This window comes from Solanum verrucosum, unplaced genomic scaffold, assembly GCF_900185275.1.
Source record: "Solanum verrucosum unplaced genomic scaffold, falcon-dt-bn FXZP01000137.1, whole genome shotgun sequence".
Classification (NCBI taxonomy): domain Eukaryota; kingdom Viridiplantae; phylum Streptophyta; class Magnoliopsida; order Solanales; family Solanaceae; genus Solanum; species Solanum verrucosum.
The window spans coordinates 1,403,739-1,422,404 of record NW_026020405.1 but is presented as its reverse complement, the minus strand read 5'-3'; the positions used below and the strand labels follow the sequence as shown (position 1 = coordinate 1,422,404).

General features: G+C 35.6%; 4 protein-coding genes across 5 annotated transcripts in view; 2 read left to right on the top strand and 2 right to left on the bottom strand.

The window, feature by feature from the left end:
- Positions 1–18,666, bottom strand: part of LOC125840365 (high mobility group B protein 1-like) — a 285,818-nt gene that overhangs the window by 68,198 nt on the left and 198,954 nt on the right. The gene's annotated exons all lie outside the window — the stretch shown is intronic.
- Positions 1–18,666, top strand: part of LOC125840355 (chlorophyll synthase, chloroplastic) — a 132,222-nt gene that overhangs the window by 102,111 nt on the left and 11,445 nt on the right. The gene's annotated exons all lie outside the window — the stretch shown is intronic.
- On the bottom strand, positions 122–3,774 carry LOC125840362 (clathrin light chain 2-like). The gene is made up of 3 exons (XM_049519327.1): positions 3,491–3,774; positions 1,378–1,531; positions 122–716 (listed from the first exon to the last, which is right to left on the bottom strand). Exons 1-3 carry the CDS (start codon positions 3,703–3,705, stop codon positions 375–377), a joined length of 711 nt encoding a protein of 236 aa, XP_049375284.1. The 5' UTR covers positions 3,706–3,774; the 3' UTR covers positions 122–374.
- Positions 7,278–18,457, top strand: LOC125840330 (RNA polymerase II C-terminal domain phosphatase-like 2). Its single transcript, XM_049519291.1, is given in 15 exon segments — positions 7,278–7,462; positions 7,464–7,583; positions 8,458–8,928; positions 11,939–12,149; positions 12,521–12,678; positions 12,767–12,837; positions 12,926–13,031; positions 13,114–13,200; positions 13,354–13,492; positions 13,588–13,949; positions 14,031–14,082; positions 15,623–15,753; positions 15,848–15,901; positions 16,439–16,535; positions 17,333–18,457. Coding segments are annotated over 15 exon segments (2,436 nt in total). The 5' UTR covers positions 7,278–7,300; the 3' UTR covers positions 17,548–18,457.

Sequence of the window (18,666 nt, the reverse complement as noted above, 5' to 3'; positions counted from 1 at the left end):
TTATTCTAACATGGGCTATCGAGGAGTAAATGTATTGTCTCACATTAGACTTAGCTTTTTTCATACATTTTCTCATGTAATGTAAAGTTGGCAGTAGCTGATAAGGGAGAAAGAGAGACAATCACACAGAATGAGCTACTATGTAACTCCAAATTTCAGATATGAAGATGAAGTTTACAGCAGAGACTATGAACACAGTAAAGGATAGACACTTTTCTCTATGCACATATTAGCTCCTAAAACTAGAAATGAAGGTAAAAACTTCCTGATAGGAGTTATTCTCAAACTCATAACATTTAAGTTAACGTATAAAGGATGACTGCTTTACAAGATCAACACAGTAGCATTTTCATTGTGCAGCAGAGAATAAACCTTCAAGATGCAGCAGTAGTAGCTTGAGGCTTTGCAGAGGCAGCAACAGAAGTTTCTATTCCTGTCTTTGCATCCTTTCCTGGTTCCGAAGATGGTTTTGCAGAAGGCTTCATATGCTCAGGGGGGTTGTGTTTGAGTTTCACAAGTATTTGACGCATTCTAGAGAGTTCAGTTGGCCTGCCAGGTTTGGGTCCTTGGATGACATTGATGGATGGCTGCTTCTCCTTATCCTTCTTTCCTTTCTTCTCTATGGTCGGGACCTCCTTTGGGATAAGCTCTCCAATTGCCCTCCAATAAGCCTTATTAGCTTCAGTATGGAACTTCTCTTGGTTGGCCAAGAATAACTGGAAAAAAAGAAAAAGATGACACATGAACTGCAACACATTGATTGACTAAGGAGGAACTTGCCGTACTGTGGAACTATGCTTAGAGATTTGACAAACCATAAAACCAAAGACATAGTTCTGTGGAGATTAGCAAATAAAACTCACCAAAGCACAAAAACTCAGCATAGATTGTTCTAAAGGTTATCAGCACATTTTGATCTCTTGTGGAAAACTTCCACTTTCAAATATTTTAATTTACACCTCTTACGCAGTATTAATGCTAAATCATATGAAATGTAAACAGATAAATGTAGAAACTGCTTTTCTCTGTGTCCCTGCCTTGGTTGAGTCGAAAGTACCGATACAATGATTTTTTCAAAACTAATAACTTAAAAAGGAGAGTAACAAGTACCATGATTAAAAATTGGATGGTACTTTTACTAGGTTAACTAGGTTAATCTCCCTGTCTCAACACTCATATCCTATTCTGAAGAGTTGAAAGCAATGATTAGGAAGAGAAGGTAACTAGATGCACGACATGTCAGACCTTCCAGCTAAAGCAACTGTTTGGAAAACAAACACCCAGCACAAGCAAATTTATGCCAAACTAGTTAACAAACCGTGACTTTAAGCAAAATGCCTCGGAAAGACTTTTAATTGATATAGCTGTAGGTCTCACCTTCTCCTTCTCCCGGTTAGCAGCTATGTTGTTCTCACATCTAAGTTTCCATTTCCTATAGTACTCTGCTTTGTATTCCTCTGCTTCTCTGATTATTTCCCTAACAATTTCTTTCTCCCTTTTCTCCTTCTCCTCCAGCCGTATGGCGTTCAATCTGGAAAATGGAACAAATATTACACCTCTCAGCTGAGAAGATCAAAAAATGTAACCTTGTAATTTCATCTCACAAGCATACAACAAAGAATAAGATAGGATGCGAATTAGAATGTCACTACACAAAAGTAAATTGGAAATGGTGAGTTTTAATGCATCATAGGTATACGCTAAGTATTACTTGATAATTATGGAAAAATAAAGCTCATAGGCATAAGCCGAGCTATGCTCAAATAGAGAATTATGTGTAAAGCTTCAGATTGCACAATAAACACAATCTTTTCATGCTGTTAACAACAAAAGTATCACATTTACACATCAGTAAAGAAGCTTTGTACAATGCACAAACACATATGTACAATGCATATTATCAATGAACTAGTCAGTATTCTACTTTGTATCAGCTTCAGAGATCTTTAAGGGTAAAAAGAATCACAAAATTTCCTTCAGGGATTAAAAGGTAAACTCAAGTCAACTGCAACCATGGACTGAAATGTTTAAGGAAGAGAGTGCTACCAGCAGATATATAGTGAATTTTTTTTAAAATGTAAATCTACGTTAAGTTAGAACCTACTGTCAAAGTTAAGCAGTGGGTACTCCACAGACACTAGCTTATTTGAGCCAGCTACCTATAAGCTATGAGATGGCAAGATTATTTCATAACAACTCAATTATCAATAAGTAATCAAAGGCCTCCTCAAAAGTTTTAACAGAATTTTCTTTGATGAATTTATCTTCGGACCACCGACCAACTTAAAGTTATGGATCCCCTATTGACTACCACATTGCAAGACCATGTCATCAGGAACTCATTTATCACTAATGTATCAAAGATCTCCCAAATGTATTTAGGAGAATTTTCTTCTTTAATGAATTTATCTTAGGAGTTGACTACATCAAAATTCAATTCACTTTCCCCAACTTATTGGTCGAGGTCAGGAAATTACATGTGTTGGAGGTAAATCAGATTCTATTTTTTAACAAGTAAATAGATCAGAAAACTCTGATTCTATGTTAAATAAGTAATTAACAAAATGTAGAATAAAACATTATTTTTTGAAAAGAGAAACAAACAAAACTGAGAATTGAACTTCTCATAGGTTTTATAAACTACTATCAAGTTCATGGGTTTTATAAACTATTCCTTCCGTTTACTTTTACTTGTTCACTGTTCCGAAAAATAGATTTTCAATTTTACTTGTCAATTTTAACCTATCAAGAAAAGACAATTATTTTTTTTCATGTTAAACCTTAGCATTAAGTTCTTATTTCTCAAAACCTTATACTAAACATCAATTAATACGAGTATTATTGAAAAATTCTCATATCAATTATTGTTTATTAATGGATTTGCAAGTCCAAAGTGGATAAGTAAAAGTAAACGGGAGGAATACTACAACTATCTTTGTCTCCAAGAGAAAACAAAAAAGATAAGGCAGCACTTATTCACTTGGCAACAAACATTGTAAGCACTTATCATAAGTTTAAATCAGAGAGCGAACAAAGTAAATTGAATTTGTTGAAGCACTCAGATTCATAATACCAGCAGCCATTGCACTAAGCTCCCGCTTTCCAAGCCCAGAAAGGGAAGGACATTAGGTTTACTGTACATAGCCTTACACGAGTCTATTTCCATGGCTCCAAACCGTGACCTCATGATCATCAATCAAACAACTTTTACTGTTGCGTCAAGGCTCCTCTCATTGATCAAATATTTTGATAGACAAACAATTAACTAAACTAGAAAAAAAAACAAACTAGAGTTGACTAAAATAGCTATTTGCAAAAATCAGTCGCTACCGATTATTATTACCTTAAACAAGCATGATTATCGCAAAAATCCATTACGGACTTTATCAATTTTAGTCAATCAAATCATGTTATACGAATTTAATACATATATGTCTTTGCATGCAGAGAATTTAAAACCGAGAAATGAAAAAACAAAAATAAAGCTCACCGGCGCCACTCTCTCAGGGCAAAACCTTCCTCCGCTACCATACGTTCCGGCGGAGGGAGAATCGGTCCATTTTCTCCGGTGAACTGAGCTTCTGACATCACCGACTCCAAACCAAAAACGTAGTCTCCGGAGTCTTCAGTAGATACCTCGAAGTCTCCGCCACGGTCCAACGGCGGAGTCATGGGAGGGCCGGTGCCGGAGACGTTTGATGACATGGCGGATTCTTCTTATTTTTGTCCTTTCCCGCAATTTCAGTTGTGTGTGTTTGTTCGTATTCTCCTAGCGAGTCAGCAGAAAAGAAATCAAGTGCAGTAAAAGCATTGGAGGCAGTAATCACATACATCGCATTTTCCTTCATTTGACACGTGTCAACTTACTATAGGGTATTGGCTTTTGGAATAATATTCCAATTTACCAGGTAAGTAATATATTTATTTCCCTTTCTAATTTTTCGAAACAATTACTTGTACTTCATAGTAACAATTTTGTGATTTATGTACTTTTATTTATTAAAAGTTTTGTTATTCGATTTTCGAAATTTATGTTACTTTTATTTATTAAAAGTTTTGTAATTTTCGAATTCGGTAAACTTGAAAAGTTTGACTATGCTACTTTATGTTTTGACATTTTAAATAAAAAAGTTATATCAATAAAATTGAAAGAAAAATATATAAAATAGTGTTTAGTAAAATTAGTTTAATGAGAAAATTTAATCAAAAATTAAAATACTTATAATGTTTGAATTCTTGAAAGTATTTTATATGTAATGAATTAAACTTTACTGAACCGAGAACTTAAGAAAATAATAGAAAACAATTCTTCATTCGCTAAGCAATTAGAGTCAATGTGAAGGATGTGACTCGTGAGTGGTGGAATTAAATTTTTTTATTAAAAAATATCAAAAAATATATATATATATATATATAAAAATCGTAATAGAATTTTTTGACGAAATGTCAGTTAAAACTCTTGGATACATGTGGCTCCGCCACCTGTGTGAGGTAATCAATTTTCATTTTTAAATTAAGCAGGTTGGCTGCAATTAGCAGATATTCTAAAGCTCATATTAGCTTATTAGCTGCGTAATTGACTTTTGCTTAGTCGGCTGCTAAATGCATTTTGTATGTGTATCAACGCCAATTAATAAAATTGTTAAAACAGCGCAATTGACATTAAAACAATGTTATATATATATAAAGTCTCAAATAGGTTATTGTTTATTTTCTCTCCTCTGATTTTTTTGATAAATGATTTGTTGGTTTATGTTCTTTTTCATTGCTTTGGTTGTTTTATCATGTCCAAAAAGAAATACTAATTTATTTAAAATTAAATGTTAATTGATTTTAAAATGGGAAAACTACATAAATAGACACACTTCACTGCCATATATATTATTACTATTAATACTTTCAAAACATTATGTATCTTACCACTAACTAAGAGTTTTCTACCATATATTGAGAAAGATACACTTAGATACATGTATTTTTGCTACCGGATACACTAAATAGGGAGAGAGGCGAGTGAGATTCGTTATATATCTCAATCACATGTGAATCACACTATATACATATATCTAATGTGATTTGCATGTTTCTGGGCTACCAAATACATAGGAGAGTGGCTAGCGAAATAAGAGAGAGGTGAGCGAGATTTGTTTTGTATCCAGATACATGTGAATCCATATGGATACAATATATCTAACACAAATTTCACCTAATTTTGACCCCATGTATCCTGAGATACACATGTCTAGACATATCTGAACGCATCCAGACGCACCAAAATCTGGTAAAATACATAATACTATAAATTAGAGTGTATCTAAGTAATTAGATCTTAAATTAATGGGATTTATGTAAGTCTCCCTTTTAAAATCTTATATATTAGTACAATCAATATAGGTCGAATAGTAGAGCAAGTATTAGTAACATAACAAAAAAGTCTTCATGGTCATTAGTATATTTGCTCACAACAATTGTGACCTCTTGGGAGAAACGATGACTGCATCTTTGTTTGGCAGATCTAAAATCAAATCTTTAAATGATTTCAAAATCTTTAATGTTTGGTGTTTGATATTACTAGTTGTTTCTTACTCTTTCGATTTTCGTGTTATTTTGTTGTGCTTACATTTTTAGGAAGAGGGCAAAGGGGATATAGATAAAATTGTTTGCAAAACAGAGATGGGATGATTGTTCATCACATTTTGCGTGATTAATCGATGTTTTGGATGTGAATTTTGAAATTCGATGAAACTATACTCAAACGATGAGTCATTAAGATTTCAAATCAGTGGTGTTTCAAGGTGAAACATGTGGAAGCTAGGTAGTATTCCTATTAAGAATTAGAAGACCAACAAAGCAAAACACCATGCTCTTCTTAGAAAGCCCTAATTGAGAATAAAAACATGTTAGTCACATGAACTTTTGGACATTAGATGCAGAAAAGGAATCCAAAAGTTCATGTAATTGACATGTTTTCGATCTCAATGAGGGCTTTTCTAAGAATAGCATGATGTTTTGTTTTGTTTGTCTTCTAATTTTAACTAGAATAGTACCTAGCTCTCCTAGATATACAAATTTTATTGTAATTTTCTAATTTTAACGTAATTTTCAATATATAAATTTTATTTCAAAATCTTGAAGATTTTTATACGCAAATTCACGATCAAACTTAAATTATTTGACCTGCGATATAAATTGAGGTAGAAGGAGTACTTACTAAATAAGAGAGTAATAAAATACACGTGTTTCTAATAACATATAAAGATCTCGTCAATCGAAGATTATTATTGTTCCAAATCAAAATCTGTAACATCTTTATTTTATATGGCATCTTTCGAATTTTGTAATTCTAACAAGTGTATCTTTTATCGTAATATCTTCATATATCTTTTATATATTTTAAATTATCAATTATTATGACTTATAATACGTTTTATATAATTGCCAATATATAAATTTTTATTTCAAAAAATTAAAGATTTCATGTCCAAATTTACGATCAACCTTTAATCATTTTAGTCAGAAACATAAATTTGGACCTGAAAGTACTTACTAAATTTGAGAGCAATAGTACGCGAAAATAAGAAGTTAATGAAGTTAGAGAAACACCCGGAAAAAAAAAACGATTACGAAGTCGCATTTGTTAGGTAACACTTTACCCGCAAGTGTGAAGTGTGAGACTTCCTGGCGCGAATTTAGATTTAGTCGCGTTCCAAGACGGATACCGAACGTAGTAACAAAATACATGCATCTCCAGCAACAACTTAAGTTCTCGTTGATTACACGGCCATTATTATTCCAAATCAAAATCTTGCAACACATCTGATCAAAATCTTGTTGATCGAACGGTCATTATTTCTCCAAATCAAAACGTTGTAACATCTTCACCGTCAACCAGAGCGTAGGATAACAAAACCCTGTGCAAGCCTCACACATCGCATGCGTACCTTAACCAGATAACTCATACGAAACCCTCCGGTATTTCCGTAAATTCATACAAATGTAAGACTAATTGTAAACCAATCCCACCTCTGCTTTCTATAAATACCTAAACACACCCCACTCATTTGAAACCGCTGCTTATTATAGAGCGAGAAAACGAGAGCAATAGCATAGTATAGCGCGCCAGCTCTAGAGAGAGAAACACACAAAGAGACAACACAGCAATGGAGTGAACAGAGAGAAAAATTGAAAATTCTCTTCTAACTTTTTTTTACTTCTCTCTCTGTATTGTTCATCACATTTGGCGTGATTAACTGCTATTTTCGATTTGAATTTCGAATTTCGGTGATACTATTCGTAAAAGATGAGTCGTTTAGGGTTCAAATCCCTGGTGTTTCAAGGAGAAACGTGTCTAGGAGAGCTGGATACCATACCTGTGAAGGATCAGAACTTCCAATTCCCAAACAACGAGATACGGATTGATCATATCTCTACAAATAGTGAGCGGGTTCATCCTATTGCTGTTTTTGCGAACGATTTCATCACCTGTTCGTTGTAAGCTTGAACCGAACTCGAATTCAGCGTCAATTGGTTCCGAGAAGTCTCCGTTGATAACTCTTCATTCCTCGTGCTACTATGACCTCAAGGTTAATAGACATTAACTATTTTTTAATTGAATAACGAACTATGATCAGTTTGTATAGTGATGAATTTACTTATACTGTGTAATTACTGCACGAGTAGTATTTTTTTTTTGGTTATGGAATTTTGTTCCCAGTGAGAAGAATTGTTTGTTGATGATTTTATGTTTGATGTGAAATGCTGACTCTGCATTTACTACGAAATTACCATAGGGCTATTGTTGTTTGGTTGTTGACGGAATTTTTGACAATGAGAGATGATGGTTGTTGATGATTTTACATTTATTGTGAAATTTACTGGATGCAGTTTTTTTTTTTTTAATTGCTTACCCCAAATTTTTGACAGTGAGGAATGTTTGTGGCATTTAATGTACATTTGTATGGGAAGTTTCTTAGCAGTGCTATGATGCGGTTATTTTGTGAAATAAATTGGCGATTTTCTGATATGGCTATGATTTTTTTGGTTGACTATAGTCGATATGCAATGGAGTAATTGTGGCATTTTCATGTGGATGTGTATGCAAACTCTTTTGTGGTATTAAGATTTAATAATGAGGATGCTGGATGACGTTGGCAGTTCTACATATATTGCTGCTTTTTTGGCATTTATGTATCTATTGAAAATAATTGATATATCTCATATGAGATGTAAACAGGTTCTCTTATATTTTTGCACTACGAATGACAGATATGTGCTTAAAGCTGTTGTCAGAAATGTGATTTGTCTGGAGTATACATAGCATTAGTTCTGATAAGGGGGATGAGAAATCCTGAATTCATATATTAAATAATGTATAATTGATGTTTTGTGGCTATAATGTATTCTTATGGATAAGATGTCTGCTGACACATTTGTTCCATTTCCTTGGTCTTTGTGTAGACTGCAGTAGTCTTTCTGGGGGAAGAAGAAATACATTTGGTAGCAATGGCGAGTAAGCAGAAAAAGTTCCCCTGTTTTTGGTGCTATTCAGTGCCCATTGGTCTGTATAGTGCTTGTTTGCAGATGTTGAATATGAGGTGTCTATCGATTGTTTTTGATCTGGATGAGACCTTAATTGTTGCAAATACAATGAAGTCGTTTGAAGATAGAATTGAGGCTTTGCGGGGTTGGTTAGCACGAGAGATGGATCCAATTCGGTCGTCTGGAATGGCCGCTGAGATGAGGAGGTATATGGAGGATCGTGCACTGCTGAAGCAGTATTTAGAGAGTGATTCTGTTGTTGACAGTGGGGGAATATATAGAGCTCAGCAAGAGGAGGTGCTACCATTATCTGAAGGGCAGGAGCGTGTAGTTCGGCCAGTCATAAGGCTGGAGGAAAAGAATGTGGTCCTTACACGGATTAATCCAGAGGTAATAAGATACATATATTTTCTTTCATTTCTCTGTTATGCCTTGCAATTATTGATTCTTATCATGGTGAACACATCTAAAGCATGCATATTTCTCAATTTATTCTACTGTTCGCATCATGGAGAATATCCCCCCTGCTCAGGGCATTCCCTTAAGGTGCTAGTGGAAGTTGATGAGTTGCATGTCGTGATATACATGTGGAGTAAAGGTTTGGTTATTGACTTTTTAGTTGTCGGTTGTCATTAATTTTTATAGTATTTTGATATTATTCTTTTTATTTTTAGTATTTTAGGTTTATATTATGGAAGTGTATGCAGTGCATTGAGGCAAGTTGATTGATTGAATTTTGAAGTTGAGTAGAGGATGCTTTATGGTTTCTCATACAAAATGGAGTACTATTGTAGGAAAGTAGATTAGGTTGTTAATCTAAATGATTCACCTAGCTTCACAGTATCTGAAAGTTCTGTTCTTAAAGATTGGCTGTTATCCTGTCTTTTTATATGACCTGTTATCAATATACTTATTAGTTAACAGCCTTCAATTTTTTCGGACAACTGTGATCACTCAACAATTACGTCTTCTTTCTTTTCAGAAAGCTTACATATTCTATTTATATCTTGTAGGCAAGGTTTTTTGTATAGTTTATTGAGACCATTCAGTATCAAACTTAATATGTCATTGTTACTTTTAGTTTGCTTTGTAAAACACATTATCTGCATCTAATGTCCAAAAATCATACTTCATTTTGGTCCAGTGTTTAGTTTTTTTTTTTAAATTGCCAGTGTTTAGGTTAGTGATGCTTCTTGTGTCCTTGTGTCAAGAGAAAGAGCAGATTGAATCATACTGTTGTCTAAGTAACTCAATCATTTTCGCTCACTGTGAAGATGTTTGTAATATACTCTATGGTGTCTATTGCTCCCTTGTTGCAGAAGTTTTTTAATGAATTGCTATGGATTTGAGTAACCTTTGTTCATTATATATGTGCACTTTTTGCTGTTGATGGTCCTTACACATGTCAATTTGCTAATCCACCAGCAGAGGCAAAGTTGGATACCCCTATGGGCTGATCACACTTGGGCCTCATTTGTTTGCATTTAATGGAGGTCTGAATCTTACTCATTTAAATTCAACCTATTAAGTGTGCTTGTTTTAAGGTCTGAATCTTAATATTCAGATGTTTTGTTTCTATAAAGATATGATACCTGGGTTTAACTCAACCCTACAAACTCAGGAGTGGGGGATTGCCCAAGTCCACATAAATAGACCACTAATCTATTCCCCAACCAAATGTGGGACTCTAAACCCACTCTAACACCCTCTTCATGCCCAAGCCCAACTGGGGGTGTGGTTCAATAGCCTAAATAGGGATGAGCTTGTCTCTTGTAACAAATGAAGATATGACACCTGAGCCTAATTCAACCCCAAAAGATAGCTCATTAGGGGAGGATTGCCCAAGTCCATATAAGTAGACCACCAGTTTATTCTCCAACCAATGTGGTAAACCCACTCTAATACCCTTTTCACGCTCAGGCCCACTTGGAGCGTGGATCAAAAGCCCAAATGGGGATGGACCTGTCTCTGATTCTAGGTAAAGATAGGGCACCTGAGCCTAACTCAAACTCCAAAAGCTAGCTCTTAAGGGGAAGATTGCTCAAGTCCATATAGGTAGACCACCAGCTTATTCCCCAACCAATGTGGGACTCTAAGCCCACTCTAACAGTTTCCTTATAAAGCCTCTTAATGAGTCTGAATGAATTAGATCTATAACAATACCATTCAAATTCTTTAAATAATACGCTTAATTTCAAGATCTTTCAAGTCCTCCCTGCGTCTCCTCTCAACAAGGTTTTCACACTTCTCAGTCTCCTTTCTCACCTCTTGAACCGATAAGTTTTCATAGTTTTTGCAAATACGGAATATTTTTGAATGTATTGATGTTTAGCAAGAACTCTCGCACCCACAAAGATTAAGCACATTATTAGAAAATTATTTAAATTATCATCGCTGCTCGACGCCTCACTCAGCGAACGAACCCATGAAACCTTCGATTCTTAGAACTGAATGTGCTCCCTTCTTCTTCCTTCATGAAATAGAAACAGTTCATCTCTATTTTTCTTAGTTTTTTCTTCTGGCAATTATGTTAAACAGCCTTAGATAACTATTTTGTGACCTGTAGATTACGATTCGAAGTGTTTAACAACTCTAGTATGCAGAAAAGGAAACAATGACAATGACAGGTCCAGAGGGCTTATGCAAGTTCTCTTTATAGAAATATAAGCAACAAAGCAACATCAAGAAAAAATGAGAGAATTGAAGATTTGAATTTTTTAACTTGTTACAATAATTCTTTATATTGATATGCATAATTTTTATTTGCATTTTTGATAGTTCATTTTTTTATCAAATAAAAGTATTCAAAATATTATTTTCTATCAATAAACCAAATTTATTTTGTTAAAAGGAGATTTTTATAATATTTTATAAATAAAGTGTTTAATTCTATATATACATTTGGATATTGAAAACAAATAGGCTTAATTATTCAGTGTTCGGATCTCAGGATAACATCTTAATTTCAGATGTGCATTCAGAGTCAAACATCTAGATTTTATGCACATCTTAATATTTAGATGTGTATTCAGATTTGGGCATCTTAAACTTGATGGAAACAAATGTAGTTTAGAGATCTGCATCCTTGTCTGTTCGAATTGCTGGGGGGAAGCGTTTGGAGGAGTGGAAAGCATCCGCCTCCGGTCTTTGTTCTTTTATGTCTCTTCCATTCATTCACTATTATGTTCATGTAGCTAAAAGAAAATGGTATCTGGATGTTTGGCCTTCTAGCTCAACTGCAACTGGAATATCTAAGGTTTTCATTGTCTTACTACAGTTATCAGTGTAACCTTAGAATGTGAACTCGAATTCAGTTGGACATTTTGCAACACATTATGTTTGTCTCAAGATTAAGTTTTTAGCTCCACACATTTTCTCATCATGGAAACTTCTTGTGCAGAATCGGGATACCAGCGTGCTTGTTAGATTACGTCCTGCGTGGGATGAGTTGAGAACTTATTTGACGGCGAAAGGTCGGAAAAGGTTTGAAGTATATGTTTGCACCATGGCAGAGAGAGATTATGCCTTGGAGATTTGGAGGCTACTCGACCCAGGGTCACACCTCATTAATGCCAATCAATTGATGGACCGTGTTGTATGTGTTAGATCAGGTTAGGACCTAGAATAGTTTCCTGTTTTATGACTCCTTGGGAAAATAATAGTTTGTTCTTCTTTACATGGTAACACAATTCCTCTTCCCTATCCTGACAAGAGAAAAGATAATCCTCTTCTTACAGTGAAACATAATGAAGCACCATAAGTAATGAAAGATTTGTCTTCTTGTGTTTGATTTATGTCGTTCTAAGCTCATTAGTGGTATTTTCTTTAAGCTTCTAATGTTATAGTGGCAGTGACATACAAAAGGCTGCCAACTGTGATTGCTTCTCATCAGCGGACTATAATACCCTTTCCTCTTGAACTGGTAAATTATAACTTCTTTTCTTTAACCAAGTAACATCATCTCTGTCATTTAATCCCACAGGGGCCAAGAAGTCTTTACTTACTGTCTTCCGAAATGGCATTTGTCATCCAAAATTGGCGATGGTTATTGATGACCGATTAAAAGTGTGGGAAGATAAAGATCAACCTCGTGTTCATGTTGTCCCTGCTTTCGCTCCATATTATGCTCCGCTAGCAGAGGTGTGTGTTTTGCCATTTCAAATGATTTTAATATCATCTTCTTTTTTTCTGGTCACACGAGACTGATTGGAACTTCTTTATTGAGTAGATGGCCAATGCAGTACCGGTCCTGTGTGTGGCGAGAAATGTTGCTTGTGATGTTAGAGGTCGTTTCTTTAAGTAAGTTCATTCTCAGTCCTCAGAAGAGAGATTTAAGTTTGAGTCAATTAAGTAGTTTTTTATCTGATCCATTTTCTTTGTCAATCAGAGAGTTTGATGAAGGCCTACTCCGAAAGATCTGTGAGATCTTTTATGAAGATGAGGCTGTAAATTTACCTTCTGCACCTGATGTTAGCAACTACTTAATGTCCGAGGTATTCATCTACAAGCTCTTTAAATTTCAACTTTAAATGAAGGCTGATCATTATGATGAGGGTTTACTTTCTTTACTCTTAGGATGCTGGTTTTGCGTCATGTGGGATTCCTGCTCCTATTCCTGAGGGAATGTACGGGCCTGAAGTTACACAAAGGTTGAATCAACAGGTGTGGTTTTACCTGTTATTACTGCCTATCTTGACTTCTTATCACATGATCGATCCCCCAAAAAACTTGGAAGTGTAACACATCACACATCAAATCAAGTACTTGATTTTTCAGCGGTCATTTGCTTATCTTCTCATTTTATATTCTATCCAGGAGAGAAAAGTTAATATGAACTCTGCTCCTGTTTTCATGAGTAACAATCCTGATATGAAGCCAGGAAGCTCCCAGCTTATGGTTGGAATTGCTGCAAATGTACCTGCTCAATCAGTGAGACCAATTCAACCTTCAGAAAGTATTGAAATCTATCTTTACCTGCAGTTATATAAGAGATGTATTAATCTTTTTGGTTTACCAACCGTGGTTCATTTTGTTCCTGTGTGTGTTTAGAACCAAGTTTGCTGGGTGCTCCATTTAGACGAGATAGCAGCTTTTCTGAAGCTGATGGTGATGGGAAGAGAAGGTACCCCATATTGAATCCTAGCCAGGATATGAGGTATCGTGGTTCAGCAGAACCTCCTTTATTACCTAGAGTGCCTCAGAAACCACCCATACTGCCCATACCATCACAGGGTGGATGGTTGGTGGAAGATGACCTAAATAAAGGACAGATGGGTAGTCGATCACCTGGAATTTTTCAAGAATCTGATGCATCAAGGTATGCTAAACAGAGAGGTCATCAGAATTTTATGAGTCAAGATGCAACAAACATGATGTTACCAACTTATGCATCTACAGGGAAGAATGGGGAGGTACTTGCTACTGCTTCCTTCAGAAATAGTTATGACTGTCTTCCTGCTGACTTATTCATTCGGGTACACGGCTCTTTGCAGGTAAATTTCAGGCATGAAATGCATAGACAGAATTCTCTTATTCATCAGACAGGTGAGTTTGAGTTCACTCTTATACTGTGTTACTGCTTATTGCTATTTTAATACCCCATTTGCTGTTAAGAAGTTGAAATATTATGAGCAAAAGTTGGCCTCTAGGAAGGAATGCATTTATTAATCATATTCCACTAGTGTTTGCTCTTGGGGTTAAGTAGCCATCTCAGTGACTCTTTTGGGGAATGAATGTTGTTAAGTTAATGGCTAGTTTGAAGTTTGACTGAAGTCTTTGCTGCTACTGATTGTTTTCCTAAGGGCTAGTTTTCAGCTTGTGATTATGAGCCCCAGCTATCAAATTATAACAAATCCAACTAGGTGCGTGCTTATTTATCAATAATGGCGTGGGATATAATTTATCCAAACATGTAAAGAAGGCTGGAATTGCATACTTTTACTTGTTGATTGCCAGGATGGTGGTATGTGTGTATCTTTAATGATCAAGATAGTGTTTGCCAGTGTTCGGGAAAGCAAGCGCTTCATCGCTTTAAGCGGTGAAGGGAAGCGAAGCAAGGGTTCAGCGCTTCAGCGAGAAAAGCGCGAAGTGACCAGAAGCTGCCGCTTCTGGGATTGAAGCGCAATGCGATCAGAAGCGGCGAAGCGAGAAAAGCAGCACTTATATTTTTGTAATTAATAAGTGATCGATTTTAAAGAATAAAAAGAGTCACCACTTACCTGGTCCTTAAGAAATCAGAATAATAAGGTTTCAGTGTACTCTTTCCTTCCAACACTTTTTCTCTTTTCTTTCTTCTTCTTCTTCCTGGTGCAGTGGCACTGCTAGCCTAGAATTTTTCTTCTTTTTTTCAACTTTGTTTGTTACTCTGTTTTCCTTTGCCCTGGTTAGCTTTGATTATTTAAATTATATGTTGCTGAGTATTTGTTTCCTCACAGTGATTAAAATATATATTGCTGAATTGTTTTGTTTCTTAACAATGACTAAAATGTCGTTGAATTTTCTCTTAATAGTGATAAAAATATAATGTTGATTGTTTTTCTTAGATCTTATCCGTGATTAAAAAAGGCTGACCCGGCATGAAAAAAGGGGAAAAAAAGTTGGGGAGACCAATAGAACAACAATTGTATGTCTGTTTTGTGACAAGGCAACTAAAGGGGAACCTTTTTTTAGTTTTTAATATGAATTTTTGCTTATATATTTCGTCTCTTTTTGTTTTGGTCTTTTTTCTTTTAAATTGTGCTTCACTTCACTCTTTAAGCTAGTGAAGCGTGAAGCAGGACCTTGTCACTTTTTTCCGCTTTGCGCTCCCCTAAATAGTGGTATTTGGAAGGAGTTCAAAAGAAGTTTTTGGATAATCTTAAATTCTAGAAGCAAAATATTGACTATGGGATATGCACTTTATAGATTGTTTTTAGTTTGGTAGTAGGGAGAACAAAGGATGGTTGATGAAGGCTGAGAGAGGGATCCGCTAAAGTGTTCATTTTAAGCATAGTCTCTTTGATCTTCTCCTTTTCCTTGTTTATTCCCTCTCTTCATCAAGTTCATGACATATGCTTGCTAGACTGATTGTACTTTGCCTTGACAGAGGGTAGAATCTCTCAACATCAGTCGTTATTTAACAACAGAGAATCTCAACTAGAAGCTGGGAGAACGAACTTCTTGCCATCTTTAGCTACTGGAGTGCTGCAAGAAATTGGACGGCGATGCAACTCAAAGGTATGTGCTACATACTTTTTAGCCAAGATGTTATCTCTGTTGATTTTTCTTGGTTGTCATAGTAAGAGCTCCACCAATGTGTCTTGCTTTGTAGGTTGAGTTCAGGCCTGTGGTGAGCACTAGTGAGGAATTGCAATTTTCAGTTGAGGTTAGAAAATTCATTATGGAAGAATGTTTTTCACCTATCCGAAGCTATTGCAGGGGTTGATTAATCGCATTGTTTGTCATATAAATATGAAGAGAAATTTCTGTTAAACAGCACTAGTTTCCACCGATAGTAATAGTGTTCCTCTTTTGATTCTAACGGGATGCTAGGAAGTACTGTGCAAGGTAATGGCTGATGAGATACTTGAAAGTAGTGTGCAAGGTAATGGCTGATGAGATACTTGAAAGTAGTGTGCTAATGACTTTGACATTCATGGATCTGTTTATTCTAGTAGAGTCCATCAAAATTTATTATATATGTGAGACATGTGCTGTGCTGAACTTGTGTGGATCTGTATGTCTTGATATTTGACTCTGAATATTGTTAGGTGCTTATGAACTGTCTGTTAATGTCTATCTTTGAAGATATTCATTTTGATATGAGAGTGTTGCTCCTGTCATTGTTGTTCATATAAAAGTGCATAATTATTTTGGCATCTGAATTTAGACAAACAGAATTCTGATCCTGAATAATCTTTAGGTCTTCTTTATCGGTGAGAGAGTTGGTGTTGGGATGGGTAAGACTAGGAAGGATGCTCAGCAACAGGCAGCTGAGAATGCACTTCGGAACATGGCTGGTAAGATCCTTTTTGAAATGCCCCCTTTTGAATTTCCTGGTTTAACTTGTTTCAAGAATCCTGAGCTAATACTGTGATGGAGATTCATTTTTCTTATAACTACTTCATAAGTGGATTTGCATAATGAGTAAATTCTTAAGCACCAGTGCCCCATGTCAAGTAAATTCTTAAAAACTGTCTCGTGCAGGGTTATCTAAAGATATTGCTTCATTTCTTAAAGCAATGAATTGATTCTCGAAGTAGGGTGTTGTTACTTCATAGGCGAAGTCATGGTCTTTAGAGTAGTTTGTGCTTCAAACAATGGTGCATAAAGTGATTCTAGCTAAAGTCTGTCGCTTCTTCGAATTTTGATGAGCTGGATTAGTAATGGAGTTATTGTATATTGCATGCTGGAGTGAATTTTTCTCATTGCAACTTAACTTTCATTGTACTAAATTCATTGGCTTTTTAATATTTTAGTTTCCAGTAAATTCTGCACTTTACTTCAAATAAGTGTGTGCTTCACTTCTCACTTTTGCTTCAAATTCCATGGACCTCATCGCCTTTTTCGCTTTCAAAAACACTAGCCTTGTGTGTTTTAGCAGAATTATCCTTCATTTCCTTAGTTGCCACTTCTACATGATGTCATTATATCACACTTGTCAATTCTGACATGTTACACCTATATCTGAATTCAATTTCATTTTATGATAAGATCCAGGAGTTGCTTTAATTTCTTTCCCCTTTTAAAGTTACCTTGTCAGGGTACAAGTTCTTTTTTAGAGATTATTTGTAGACTAATATTTGCTTATATGCAGGTGAATACGTCTCATACATTACATCTCACCCTCGAGCAGCGGATAAAGACTTTGATAAGATTTTGGTGGAAAATGAAAATGGGTTCTTGTGGGACACTGTCAATCACGTGGATGAACCTTCAGTGGAGGATAGATTACCTCAAGTAAATGTTTCAGAGGTGGGAGTTAATGGTGATGCTTCCCATGACCGATCACTTAATTCTTTGAAAACATGACTGGTGTTTGGTTTAGGGGGGTGGAGGGTGTGCACTGAAGCAAATCTCGGAGATGATGGGTTGAGATTATTTGGGTTTTTACCCCTCCTTGCTTGAGTTGTGTTGTATCAGAGTCAGGAGCAAAACAGAAAATTCTGGCCCACTTGTTCATCTGGCTATGTAGGCCATTCTTGATGCTTCTTATTTTGGAGGTATAATGGTGGTTTTAGGTTGTAATTCCACCCCTCGTCTTTCCCATGACAATTTTGTTCTCAAGTAACTTGTGCCCGAGTGCTTTGTGCTCCTTTTCTCTTTTGGATGGTCTACTCGTAAGTGGAATGCTATATCTTCCAGCAGCTTCTTGTCTCTGTTGTGGACGAGTAGTGTTTGACCATTTCCTATTCTTCCTCAGATGCACCTTGCCTCTGGCTCTCATTGCTGAGGTAGCATGTACTTGTGGTGCAATGAGTCAATGGGGGATGAGTAGCCAGGCAATCTTAGGGCCATTGTATATGATGTTTATCATAAGCTAAGCTCCCCAATTCCCTAATCTTAGTTTCTGCACTGAGCTAGTTCTGGAATGAAGACATCATGTTCTTCGTTTGGTAAATACTCATCTCGTTGTTGTATAGAAGACTGTTAACTGTCCAATCCGAATAATGTCCAGACAAGGAGGGCCTGAGTCATTCATTATCTATTCGGATGTCCTGCAGCAGTAACAATTTGGTAGCGGGAACAGTCTTCACAATTATCAAATTTCGTGATTTTCTCTGATATGTTTGGAGAAAATGAATTTTGTCTTCCATTGGAAAAGTGATTCATACATTTTTTATACAAGGGGGCCCTCGTTTCTGCCATACTTTGTAACTTGCAGTTTATTTTTATACGAAGGCTTTTTATTGCCTTTAATAGCAAATTTCTGATTTTTTACTCAGAGATAAAACTCTATGTTTATCTAAAACCTTATCCAAACAAACCCCTTTTATTGATAACCCTGTTAAAGACTCCATAACTAAAGTTTGAAGCTTTTTTTCTCAATTGGGAGTTCAAGTTTGATAACCCTGTTAGAGAAGTATTAAAAGCATCCATGGGGTAAATTATTAGTTTTGTCATTAACTATTAACAACTTTAAAAACATTT

What these genes read in the sequence shown, in the direction of transcription:
- LOC125840362 (XM_049519327.1), bottom strand. Translation starts at nt 3,705, where the DNA reads ATGTCATCAAACGTCTCCGGCACCGGCCCTCCCATGACTCCGCCGTTG. An exon ending in GCCCTGAGAGAGTGGCGCCG is followed by an intron (nt 1,532 to 3,490) that starts GTGAGCTTTATT and finishes TCCATTTTCCAG; the next exon opens with ATTGAACGCCATACGGCTGG. An exon ending in CTAACCGGGAGAAGGAGAAG is followed by an intron (nt 717 to 1,377) that starts GTGAGACCTACA and finishes CTTTTTTTCCAG; the next exon opens with TTATTCTTGGCCAACCAAGA.